General features: G+C 49.4%; 1 protein-coding gene across 1 annotated transcript in view; it reads right to left on the bottom strand.

The window, feature by feature from the left end:
* Window positions 1-8,835: 8,835 nt before the first annotated feature.
* Window positions 8,836-12,399, bottom strand: part of SEC14L1 (SEC14 like lipid binding 1) — a 43,572-nt gene continuing 40,008 nt past the window's right edge. Inside the window, exons 15-16 of the mRNA XM_071452553.1 lie at window positions 12,001-12,179; window positions 8,836-11,544 (exon numbers count right to left, since the gene is read on the bottom strand). Coding sequence (XP_071308654.1) covers window positions 11,439-11,544; window positions 12,001-12,179 — 285 coding nt within the window. The 3' untranslated portion in view covers window positions 8,836-11,438. The remainder of the gene's footprint in view (window positions 11,545-12,000; window positions 12,180-12,399) is intronic.

The following is a 12,399-nucleotide window of genomic DNA, read 5'->3' on the forward strand; positions in this document are numbered from 1 at the left end:
CTCTAAACCAATCCCAAAGTGCCAACATCACTGCAGAAAATGGAGAACAAGAAGAAGAAGGAGAAAGGCTGGACATGCCCAAGTTCCTCCATCTTGTCCCCATAACCCCCATACCAAAAGTCCTAAAATCTACATTTTCACCCTGTGATCATTTTGTTATTACACCATTCAAACCTGTGTGACTTTCATGCCCTCATACAAAGCTGGTAACTTGTTCCAGGGGTCACAATCAAATCCCCAGGTGCTCTGGGCTGCCTGCCAGGGTCTCTGAGCCCCCTGACGGGGTCCTTGGCAACTCTGGACACCCGGAGGGATGAGCTGAGTTCTGACACTGCCTCATCAGCTGCACTGGCTGCTGCTCAGATGGCACAGAATGGCACAGAACGGCACAGAACGGCACAGAATGGCACAGAATGGCACAGAATGTGTGCCCCAGGGCCAGGGGTGAGCCCCAGGCAGGGGCTGGGGTACAGGGGGGCTGTGCTCACATGCAGTGAGGGCTCTGCACACACCTGGGGGTGTTTGTGCACAACAGAACCCTGAAGGCAGAGCCATGGGGCCAGCACTGAGCAAAGGGCAAGGCCCTGCTGAGCTCAGGGTGTGCAGAGAGCTTCTCTCTGCTGCCTGCTCCATCCTGCTTTGTTTAAAGCCCACTCCCTCCATTTCCCCCCTGTAAATGTATTTTTGTACATGGGGCAGGTACAGGAGCTCTGTAAAGCTCATGTTTGATGGCATGGCTGCTGTTCTCCCCCAGGCAGCCTGGCTGCATGGCCAGAGGGAGCCCAGGCCCATCTGCAGCAGCCCTGGAGCTGCAGAGGAAAACTCCCCCCTTGTGCAGGATCCCTGCTCCAGCAGAGCCACAGCTGGCACTGCAGGAGGGCTGAGCCCCCATGGGATGGGGCTGTGCCACCCCCTGACACACAGGGGACAGGGACTGCTCTGACTCTGGCAGTGCTGTTTTGTATTACTGCATTTTTTATTTTATTTTTATTTTCTTCCCTAGTAAAGAATTGTTATCCCTACTCCCGTATCTTTGCCTGAGGGCCCCTTAATTTCGAAATTATAATAATTCAGAGGGAGGGGGTTTACATTTTCCATTTCAAGGGAGGCTCCTGCCTTCCTTAGCAGACACCTGGCTGTTCAAACTGTTAAGAAAATTAATCCACAAACAGCAGAGGTTTATGTCCAGAAAGGAGACAGAGGAGTCTTTTCTGGCTTCATTCAAATAAAGGGAGAGGCCATTCTCAGCTCTTTGCAGCTCCTCTCAGCAGCATCAGGGCTCGGGTGGAGAAGAGCCCCCCTCCTCTCTGAGGCACAGCACAGCATCAAATATCTTCAGAGAGAATTCAGGCTGCTGCACCCCTGGGATGCTGATGGTTCTGTGGGGCCCAGGAGCTGCAGCTCTGTTGGGGTGAGCAGGGCAGATCTCGGGTTTCTGTGGTTGAGATGATCCCCAAGGTGTTAAAAAGTCTTTTTATTCCCAGCCCCACAACTGAAGAAGAAGTTGAAATTCCTCAGTTCTGCTTTTCAAGGTTGTTTGTTTTCTCTTATCTGTTCCATTCTTTCTCTGACCTGCTGAGATCAGTCCAGCAGCTCAGGTTGTGGCACAGTCCCTGCCCTTGGGGCGGTCTTGGCTTTTTATACTAACAACTACCTGTACTTTATTTACAATAATTTTCCAATACCTATCACCTATGTTAGACAGTCTGTCTCTACTCTAAACCAATCCAGAAGTGCCAACATCACTGCAGAAGATGGAGGAGAAGAAGAAGAGGAAGAAGAAAAAGAAGAAGAAGAAGAAGAAGAAGAAGAAGAAGAAGAAGAAGAAGAAGAAGAAGAAGGAGGAGGAGGAGGAGGAGAGGACACACCCAGATTCCTCCATCTTGCCTCTTGAACCCCCATTCTAAATCCCCAAAATTCTACTTTTTCACCCTGTGACAAATTCACTATCATTCTACTCAAACTCTTGTGGCTTGTAACTCTTCACACAAGGTTGGGAATTGTTTCCATGGGTTACAATCAAAGGCAGAGGTGGTTTTGACCCCGTGCCAAGGTCTCTGAGCGCCCTGCCAGGGTCTGGAGCCCTCCAGGGCAGCCAGAGCAATGCCCTGGGTTCTGAGTTGCTGAGTGCACTGCAGGGACCCCGTGACCTTGCCCTGGGTGATGTCCCTGGCAGTGCCAGCCCTCTTGGGGGCACCTCACATGATCCTTCCCTGCTTCCTTTGTTTTTAGGTTCTTGTGAAGGATGAATAAACACCCGGGGCTGTGGCTGCCCAAGGCTGCCTCAGGCCAGTGGTGTCATCGTGCCACTGTGTCCCTGCTGCTCTTGGGGGAAGGATGCAGAGGGGCTGCTGGAATGGGTGATGGAGAAATGGGCCCCAGGAATGCTCAGGAAATAGGGATTTTTAGGGAAACCGTGTGGAGGCAGCCTCCATCTGCAGCTGGCTCCTCTGTGGGGTCAGAGCTGCCCTCAGAGCCTTCATCCCCAGAGTGACTCCAGCAAGAAAAATCCTCAGGCTGCTTTGCCTGGGTCTGCTCTGGGTGTCAGTGGGTGCTGGGGTCCTGCAGGGCCCCCCACCCAAACGTGGCAGCTCTGTGAGGAGGCTGAGCCCCGGGTGGGGATGTGGCTTTGGGCTGATGCCAGTGCCAAGTGTGGGCACAGCCTGGCCTGGGCACCTCGTCCTGGGCAGGGGCTGCACACTCAGTGTGAGCCTGGCAGAGCTCTGCTGCCACAAACTGGGATGGGAGGAGGTCTCTGGGAGCTGCTGTGGAACATCCATCAGTGCCTGGGGAGGGATTTCAGGGATATCCCTGGGGTAAGCACAGCCCCATCCACTGCAGCCCCTTCCTGCACACAGAGGGGCTCTGCAGCTCTGCTGGGATGTGGCCAGAGCAGCTGGAGCTCTGTGGACCGTCCAGGCTGCAGGGAATGGCAGAAACTCCAAGGAAGGATATTGTATTGCTGGGAATGTCCCAACAAAGGCAGGAATGATGCATCTGACTCCATGTTCTCAGAAGGCTAATTTATTATTTTATGATACTATATTATATTAAACAATGCTGTACTAAACTATACTAAAGAATACAGAAAGGATACTTACTGAATGATAAAAAAATAATAATGAAAGCTCTTGACTCTTTCCAGAGTCCTGACACAGCTTGGCCCTGATTGGCCAAAGAGTGAAAACAACTCCCAGCAGAATCCAATGGAACAATCACCTGTGGGTAAACAATCTCCAAACACATTCCACATGAGCACAACACAGGAGAAGCAAATGAGATCAGAATTGTTTTCCTTCTTTCTGAGGCTTCTCAGGAGAAAACTCCTGGGCAAAGGGATTTTTTCAGAGAATGTGAATGGCACAGAGGGATGCCCTGCCCTGCCCTGCCCATCACGCCCCAGGCTGGAAAAGCCCCTGGGAGCTGGCAGTGCCAGTGCCAGCCGTGGGGACAGGAGCAGGTCCTGCCCTCCCTGCTCTGCCACACACATTTTGGACCTGAGGGTCCTCCCTCCTCTTTGCTGCTGTGTCAGCACCTCCAGGAAGAGGCAATATGTTACAGCAATAAATGTGATTATAATAAATAACTATGCAAAGGCAAAAATGCTTCAGATAAATTTTGTTTTGCCAAACAAAGGCTTCAAAAAAAAAAAAAAAAAAGAGCTTCAAGGCTCTTTTTTTGGGAGAACTTGCATTTTCAGTTTCCATCTTTTTCACTGGCTTGCTCCTCTTCTCATCTCACTGTCCCTGGTGAGATCCTGCTCATAATTAAAATTCAATGTTTGGATACAGCCCACTGCAGCTCATGGGCCAATCCACACTGAAGCCAAGAAATTAGCAGGATATTTTTTCACTTCTACAGCGTTTCTCCCAGCAGATCCTCAAGGGTTTTCTCCAGTGGTGATTAAGTTTCTCAGAACTCTTGGGAGATGGTGACTGCTCAGGAAGATTCTCAGCAGTGGGAGGGCAAACCCATAGCCAGGATGGTGCCTGGAGGTGAATGCAGGATCCTCTGGGATGTGCAGGGCACAGGGACAGGGTCTGGGAGTGTCCCAGCCCAGCACCCCGTGGGTCTGCAGTGGCAGCTGCTCCATGAATGATGTGCTGTCCTTGCTGGGGGTGATGCTCAGGTTTTGGCTTTTCTGTTTTTCAGGTTCTGTGCTGCTTTAGTGTGTGGGTCTGGGTTCACATCAGGGGATGCTGAGCTCTGTGCACAGAGCAGGGAGACAAAACAATTCCTGCTCCAGCTGGGCACCAAGGACAAATGATCCAAATCTCAGCCCAAGAGCACAAACACCGTGGGCTGGAGAGAGAAAAACAAGGATGGGACTGGATGGGCTAAAGCTGGAATGGGACAATGAACTGCAGGATGCAAATGGAGCAGAACTGATCAAAGTGAGAGACCCCGTGCCCGGCCGTGCATTTTGGGACCATTTTGGTTCATCTTGGGTGCAGCCCTGGCTGGGCTCTTGTGCTGCCCAAGGTGGATCCATGGAGGAGATCCTTTTAATAAATCCCTGCTTTATTCTGTAACTGTCCAGCCTCTGTTCTAGGCCAGTCTGCACAAGACATCAGGGGCAGGGGATGTCACACAGGGGTCCCCTGCCCTGTTTGTGGCTCCCAGTATTGACCAGTGCTCCTGCCCCAGCTCCAAAGTGAGTGTATTGAAAGTGTATTGATGACAAATGATTTGGATGATTTAGGGATATATGGTTTGATTATTTGATAAAAAAAAAAGGCAAGATAAAAAAAATGAATGTGTAAAATGGAATTTAAATATAAGTTCCTAGTAAATGGTAAAATAATTAATATGTCTGGCAACCATTACATTATCTGTTGTGGCAGGAGGGACAGTGTAGCAGGGACAGTGTCCTGATAGCAGCAGGGACTGTGGGGACAGTGGGGACAGCATCCCTCCCTGCTAGCAGGGACAGTGTCCCCAGTGGCAATAGAGACAGTGGGGACTGTCCCTCCTTTGTAGCAGGAAGTGTCCCCGGTGGCAGGAGGGACAGCAGGGACAGTGTCCCCCTGGCAGCAGGCACAGTGAGGACAGCAGGGACAGTGGGAACAGCAGGGACAGCGTCCCCCTGGCAGCAGGGACAGGAGGGACAGCAGGGACAGTGTCCTCGATGGCAGCAGGGACAGTGCGGACAGCAGGGACAGCAGGGACAGCAGGGACAGTGGGACAGCAGGGACAGTGTTCCCGGTGGCATTAGGGACAGCAGGGACAGTGGGACATCAGGGACAGTGTTCCTGGTGGCATTAGGGACAGCAGGGACAGCAGGGACAGCAGGGACAGCAGGGACAGTGTCCTCGGTGGCATTAGGGACAGTGGGGACAGCAGGGACAGCAGGGACAGTGTCCCCCCGGCGTCGCGGGTGCCCGGGGCCGTGCGCGGGCTGCTGGCACCATCTAGTGGGGCTGGTGCAGGGACAGATCCGTGTCCCTGCGCTGTCCCTGGGCACCAGCACGGCCCCAGTTCCCCCTCGTGGTCTCCCCCAGCCCGTTACCCTTCATCCCACACGCCGGGCTTGGGTGGGTGGGTTTGTGCCCGCTGTCCCCTGTGGGTGCCCCATGGTGGGTTTGGGGGCACAGGGCAGAACTGGGACCCCCCCCATGGGCTCAGCATGGCCTGGCCTCAACCTGTTCACCCCCCTTGGGGGTCTGAGGGGTCAGCAGGGGACACTGGGCTGTGGGGTGGCATCGGGGTGAGCCACTGGCCCCACACAGTAGATCCAGGACCTGGTCCCAGGCTGGGCTATGGATCTTCTGTGGAGGAGTCACCCAGGGTCCCCCTGCCCTTGCCCTTCAACACCCAGCTGGATGTTTCCTGCACAAAATGCCTTTAGGAGGAGTGGGAGTGTGCAAACCAGGGGCTGGGGCTGCCCTGCACCTTTTCTGTTGCAGGCTGTGTGACATAAGCTCTTTTTCCTTTTTTTCTTCCCCTGTTCCTCTTTCTCTCCTTCCTCTCCTTCATTTCCCCTTTTCTTTGCCAACATTTCAAAGCACAGTCCCCAGGTGTGGGGCAGTGCTGGGCTCACAGCAGATCCCAGGCCCCACCTGAGGGATGTTGGGATCCAGGACTCTCCTTAGGCTCCCCAATCCAGCAGAAGTGCCCTGATAAGGTCACCCATGGCACAAGGGAAGGCTCCATCAGCACCAAGAAAAGCTTGAGATTTATTTCTTTGTGGGTTTGTTAGGCCAGGAGGAGGGCTGGGGGAGGCCCAGCTCTCTCTTAGTCCCTGGTTCCCCTCCTGTGCACAGGGAAAAGGCCCCAAATTCAGGGTCCCTCCCCTGCTCCCCTTGGCCTGTGGCTGCCAGGGGACCACAGGGGACCAAGGCCCCAAATCCAGGGTCCCTCCCCTGCTCCCCTTGGCCTGTGGCTGCCAGGGGACCACAGGGGACCAAGGCTGATGGCACAAAGTGGGAGGAGTTCAGCAGGGCTCGGAGGGACGGGAATAAAACCAGCTGCAAAATCCCAACCTTAAATTCCTCAGCATCCAAACCCTTACACCAGCATGAGTTAGCAAAATAACCTAAGTGCTTTCCTGCCCTTCCAAGAAAACCCAGGAGAAGGCAAATTTTTCTTTTAGAGCCTGAATAATAGAGCTGGCTGCTGATGACTTGGGAAAGTCAGCCAAAACCTAACACTTCCACCTTTGGAAGGCTTTGTCTCTCCCTGCAGCATGAAGCAGCCCCACCCTGGGAAGCAGCTTCTGGGATGCTGTGCTGGGCTCGCTCCTTCCCCCTGTGAAAAATGTGTATTTTCTGATTGGCTTTTCACAAATATTGAAATTAATATTATATGTGTTATGTTAGAAAGTTATGCTGTATTAATTTTCTTAAGTAGTGTGTTAATATAGTTTTGGGTGATAACATAATGTTAAAATAGAAACTATGCTATGTAAGATACTTTTTTAAAGAAAGGACTTGCAGCGAGATAGCAGCCACAGGACACCTAAATCTTTTAGAGAAAAATAATTTATTGCTCCCTTATCAGAAGAAATGAACTTCTGAACTTCTTCCTGCCTCGCTCAGCCCTGAAGAGCTGTCAGGATGCAGAGGAAGAAGCTGACACTGCCCAGACAGAATCCTGTGTTTGAATGGAATTTATGCATCATGTATGAGATGTATGAATATGCAACAGGTTATTGTTTTTAAGGGTTAATCCTCTGTTAATGTGGGTCCTTTTTCGGGCTTATTTTGCCCAGAAAGAGGTACCCGGACTGTCCGTAACTCTTTGTTTCTATTGCCTCATATTGTCCTAATCCAAATTGTCCAAATTATTATTACTCTAATTGTATTTCTATTTTTATAACCATTTTATTACTATTACACTTTCAAAAACAAGTGATTGGTGTTTTTCACAGAGAGCAGCCAGCCCTGGGGACTCCTGCAGGGCCCGGGCGCTGCTGTTTGCCCAGGATCAGCTCCTGCTCCAGCGGGACACACTGGGGACATGTTCCAGTAACTTCTTCGAGCTGGGTCTAATGAGCTCCAGGAGGCCTAAAACACACCCAGGATATCTCAGCTACCCTTGGAGCCACAGCAATCAGCAGGATGGCTTCTGTTGCAGTGTTGGAAACAAAAGGGTGTAAAAAAAGGCAAAATAACTAATACAAAAACTGAGTTAGGTGCCAGACGTTCTTGCTCCTCGTCAAACACCTCCCAACAGCCATTAGTTTCTTAGTTCACTCCTTTTGCTGGTTAATTGCTTGGGCAGGACTTTTTGGCTTCTGTCCAATTAGCTATCCTTAAGTTTGAGGTGAAGTCTCCTAAGTCCCCGGAGGTGTCTTTTCACTTAATCGAGGAGAGAAGCTTCTAGACGTCTTTGCTTTTAAGGGGACAAAGGATAGTTTTGTCACTTCGTCAACAAGAGGCACACTCCTACAGGGACACTGGGAACAGCAGCTCAGGATCCTTCCCTGGGAATTTACAGCTCCATGGCAAACCAAGGCTTCAAATGGAGCCACCTGAATAACACGGAGCCCTCAGCTCTGTGGGGAGCAAGGGATGCTGGTGGGGGGGAAAAAAAAAAGAGGTGAAATTTCTTTCAGTTTTGCTTTGTCTCATAAAAGTCCATAATAAAATGAATAAAATAAAATAAAAATAAAAATAAATAAAATAAAAATTAAAAAATAAAATAAAATAAAATCCCGAACCACACACTTCAGACTGACACCTCTCCCAGAGGAGCTGTTTGATGCAGGCCTGGCCTGCACCATTCACACCTGCCCAGGTGAAGCCGGGGCCGAGGCTCAGCTTTATTCAGTTGCCATTTCTGAGGGGCACTGGCCACAAAGGCAGCTCCCCCTCATCTCCAGCCGACCAGCAAAGCCACCTCCTCGCACAACACCTCAAGGGTTGCTGCACTCAGCAAGCCCCTGAGCAGCTGAGAGCTGGTCCATTACCATTGCTGGCATAGAAATATTGACCACATGCTAAACCCTTTAGTAGGTCAGGCAGCCATCTGGTCCTGCTGACAGAGCTCCATGTCCATGGTCAAAGATTCTCATGTAGAGAAACTTCACAGCTTGGATCAAATTTGAAAGACCAACCATTAACATGCTGTAGCCTCTGCTCCAGCTCCAGGAATTAGAAAACCCAGTTAGACATTTATTGGCTTCTGTTTCTAAAATAGCTGAAGCTTATTCTACTTCTACTAATTAAAAACCATCATTTCCTGAGTGTGACTGTCTGGGCCTCCTGCCTGAGGTGGCAGTGGTGGGGGCAGCCAAGGAGCCCCTCCCTCACCCAGCACTGGCAGACCTGAATCCAGCACATAAAATAACCCAGCAGCTTTGCAACAGATGAATGAAAGAAAGACATTTCCCCCTTTTTTTTTTCCAAACAGTTAACATTTATTGATAACAATAAAAAAATCTTTTAAAGACTATCTGTATTTTATTACCAAGAATGAGGTATTATGTATACAAAACATTTACAGAATTTGATATGCAGTTCATGAGGAGGGACAGGGAAGTGAAGGACACTGATAACAGGAAAGGTGCCAACAGAAGAGTCACTGGCTGAGAGAAGGAAGAGCAGTATCACACAAAGAAAGACCAGGGTATGGGAAATTTAGTTAGACTGCAGTGATCAAGTCATATTGCCACAGCACTTTGCTTACAGGAAGATTAACTATTGTTTTTGTGGAATTTTATCTCCCTGGTTGTTTGTGCTGTAATGTGCTTTGAGCTCTAAATGATGTGTTAAGATCAAAAGCAGGAAAAACCCAAAGTGCCACTTTTGAGCCAGCTCAAGTGTAAAACAAAAATATAGATCTTCAGACTTGAAAAGAGACTGCAACTCAAAAAGGTCTACAAAGGCAGACACCTGGACAAGATGTGGAGTGTTGAATGGAGCAGATCTTTAGAGTTGTCAGCAAAATCGCCATCTGAGAGAGAGAGAGAGAGAGAGAGAGAGAAAGGGACCATCTTCAGCCCTTACAGCCTGGTGAATGGAAGAGTGAGTGTCATGAGTGTCAGCAGGTGAACCTCACTGTGCTTCAGCTGCACTCCCTGTGCTGGCAAGCCTGGCTCCTGGGGTCAGGAATTCAGGCAGAGCTGCTGGGAGCAGCCCTGGAGCCACAGCCTGTGCAGGCTGCTGTGCAGACAGTGGTGGGAGCTGTGTGACACCAAAGCAGTAACAGCCTGACCTCCACCTTCAGCTTCTGAGTCCTAAAAGAGCTCCAGAACAGATCCACTTGCTTCACTTTAAGGAGGTTGGTCTCTGAGCACCTCTGTTACTAAAATTTCTGTCAGCTCTGGCACGTGCCACAGCCAGAACGGGGCTGCAGCAGAGCTGCTGTCAGGGGTCTGTCACCTGCCTCTCCAGAGCTCTGCAGGCAGAAAAAAGCTTCACACTGAGTTCAGAACCAGCATTCCTCAGGCAGGGGATCCAGAATCTCGAGTGAGTTCTACTTTCCAAGTGCAACACCTGAAGCTCCTCCACCACTTACCCAAGCCAGACTCTCTCCCACTTCCCAGCAGGGACTGCAGCCAGCACAGAAGCTCCTTGTGCCTGCATGGACATTTTAGCTCTAGCAAGGGTAAGGAAAGACCAAGAAGGGTTTAACTGTGCAAATCCTGCTGCATTTGAGACCAAAATCTTCTCTGCTCCACTGCCAGGTGTGGTCTGTGTCTGACAGTTCAGTCTTTGGGGCCTTTTGCTGTGCATAGAGAAAGGGCTGGAGAAGGAAGAACACCTGAACAGAGTTCAGCAAGGGTCCAGCTTGGGCCTGGAACAGGGACAGAATCCCAAATGGCAGAACCCCAAATCCCTGACCAACAGGGACAGAATCTCAAATGGCAGATCACCTCTAGCAGTGGCAGTTGTGAAAATGGTGGAGAAAGTCCTTAAATATCTTCTATCTAATATCTTAAATATCTTCTCCTGTATCACTCAGAGGGAAGATCCCTGTGCTCCCTGCTCACAGCAAGGCTGACCAGAACTGAGGTGCTCTATTTCTGCCAGGCACAGGGAAGGACAGGAGGCCCCAGGGAGGGAGAAGTGCTCAGGAAGGATGGAAGCCACACCTCCTTCAGACTGCTTTGAGCAGCAAGCTGAAGCTCTGCAGAAATTCCTGACAAGAAGAGAATCTCAGTAAAATCCATTTGCTTGGAATGCACTAAGGAAGCAGAGTGAAGCTCCAGCACAGAGCTGGGAACAGAAGCTCAGAGCAGCTCTGGATGAGCCCAGAGTGACACAGTGAGGGAGAGCCTGCTCTCCACTTCTCTCTCCACACTGCTCCATGCACAAATCCAAGGAAAGAAGAAATTGCTTTAACCCAGCAAGACCCAGAGCTCAAATTCCCCAGAAATGTGCTCATACAAAAGATATATTCAGTGTTACAGCCTGGCCACAGCTCTGTGGGCATGCTTTGAAAAAAATGGACTCACAAAGTCAAGTATCCAGCAACTGCTGTTCTTTGTCTTGAACATCATTAGTGGCAACAGGAGAACAGTTTGCAGCACTGGAATATCACAGGGGGTTTCTCAGGATGGAAAGAAATGTCCTGACAGGAGACTTGCAGTTGATCTCTAATGCACTACAGAGCATTTTTGGTAGGGTTTTTCTTTTTCCCTTTTTAACATCTACACAGTTAAAAAAAGAAATCATTCTTAACTGATGCACTGGTTGTTTTTCCTTTTCAGTAAGAGCCCTTGTGTTCAGAGTTAGGATTTGTGCAAGCACACTTGCAAAAATATTTATGGCTGATTTAGGAAAAAGGGTTAAAGTTAAGAGACAAGCTGTTGGATCTAACAAAGATCAAAACCACTAAGTGTAAAATTCAAACAGCTACTTTACTATCTATAAAAGGCTTTTTGGGGTGGGGTTTTTTTTGCACAATTGCCAGTTGAATATGCTGTATTGCAGTCAGCTGCCACGGGCGAGGGTCCAGCCATCACATCCATTTGCTTTTCAGCTGTTGTGGCACTACCTGGAAATCATGGAGCTGGAATGGGACTGGCTAGAGGAGGTGGTGGCAGCACTGAGCTGGGAGAATCCACTGTGGCTTGATTCAAGGCTGGTCATAGATCCCCTGCAGAGGAAAAAAAAAAAAGAAGAAAGCAGTTTTAAGCTTCAGAACTCACAAAGATTTTGATTTCTGCTTTGTATCTGTACTGTATTTGTTTGCACACTGAATAAAAAGAAAGTAACAGCTTTGGTGCAGATACTCAAAAGCTTTTCTGCCTCACCACATAAAGCAATGAGGACACTGCACCCCTTTCAAAAACCAGATGCTGTTCAAAGAGACAGATTTCATTTCAGTCAAGTCTATCCAGTGGCAGAAAATGAAATTCAACAACTGGAATTTGAATTGCACTACAGGACAATCTGCCAAGCCCAACAAGCTCTCAAATGACCAGTGATATTACCACCAGACAAGTAATTAACCCCTTTTATAAATTAGTTGCCCTCAGTTCAACTTTTTAAGGCCCTCATAATTGTATTTAAGTGAAGCCAAGTGACATTGGCTGCCCTTGGCCAGACATACCTGAAATCTTCAGATCCTATCACTTCTGTATAGTACATGACTTTACATTTGTGAGAGGACACCTGTAGAGATGCCAGCACATCATCCACACGAGGCAGGTTGGTTGTAGCACAGGCAGGCATGCTGTGGAATTTCCACTGTAAAATGTAGAAGCCAGGCCACCTGGTCACATGGGAGCCCTGCAAGGAGACACAACAAAAATCAAAAATTAACTCAGTTAACAAGAGATATGTAGGCTTGACTTTACTTTTCTAGGCTTAGAAAAAGTGCCTCCATGCCCGGAATTTTTGCCCAATGCTAATATTTCAGCTCCTCAGCCAAATGGCAGTGCTGGGAGACTCCCCCCACACAACATCCTTATCAAATCTGGGATGGAACACCAGCAGTTTGACAGCGCCA

This window comes from Agelaius tricolor, unplaced genomic scaffold (assembly GCF_023055355.1).
Source record: "Agelaius tricolor isolate 1412-34295 unplaced genomic scaffold, bAgeTri1.0.p SCAF_35, whole genome shotgun sequence".
NCBI classification, from domain to species: domain Eukaryota; kingdom Metazoa; phylum Chordata; class Aves; order Passeriformes; family Icteridae; genus Agelaius; species Agelaius tricolor.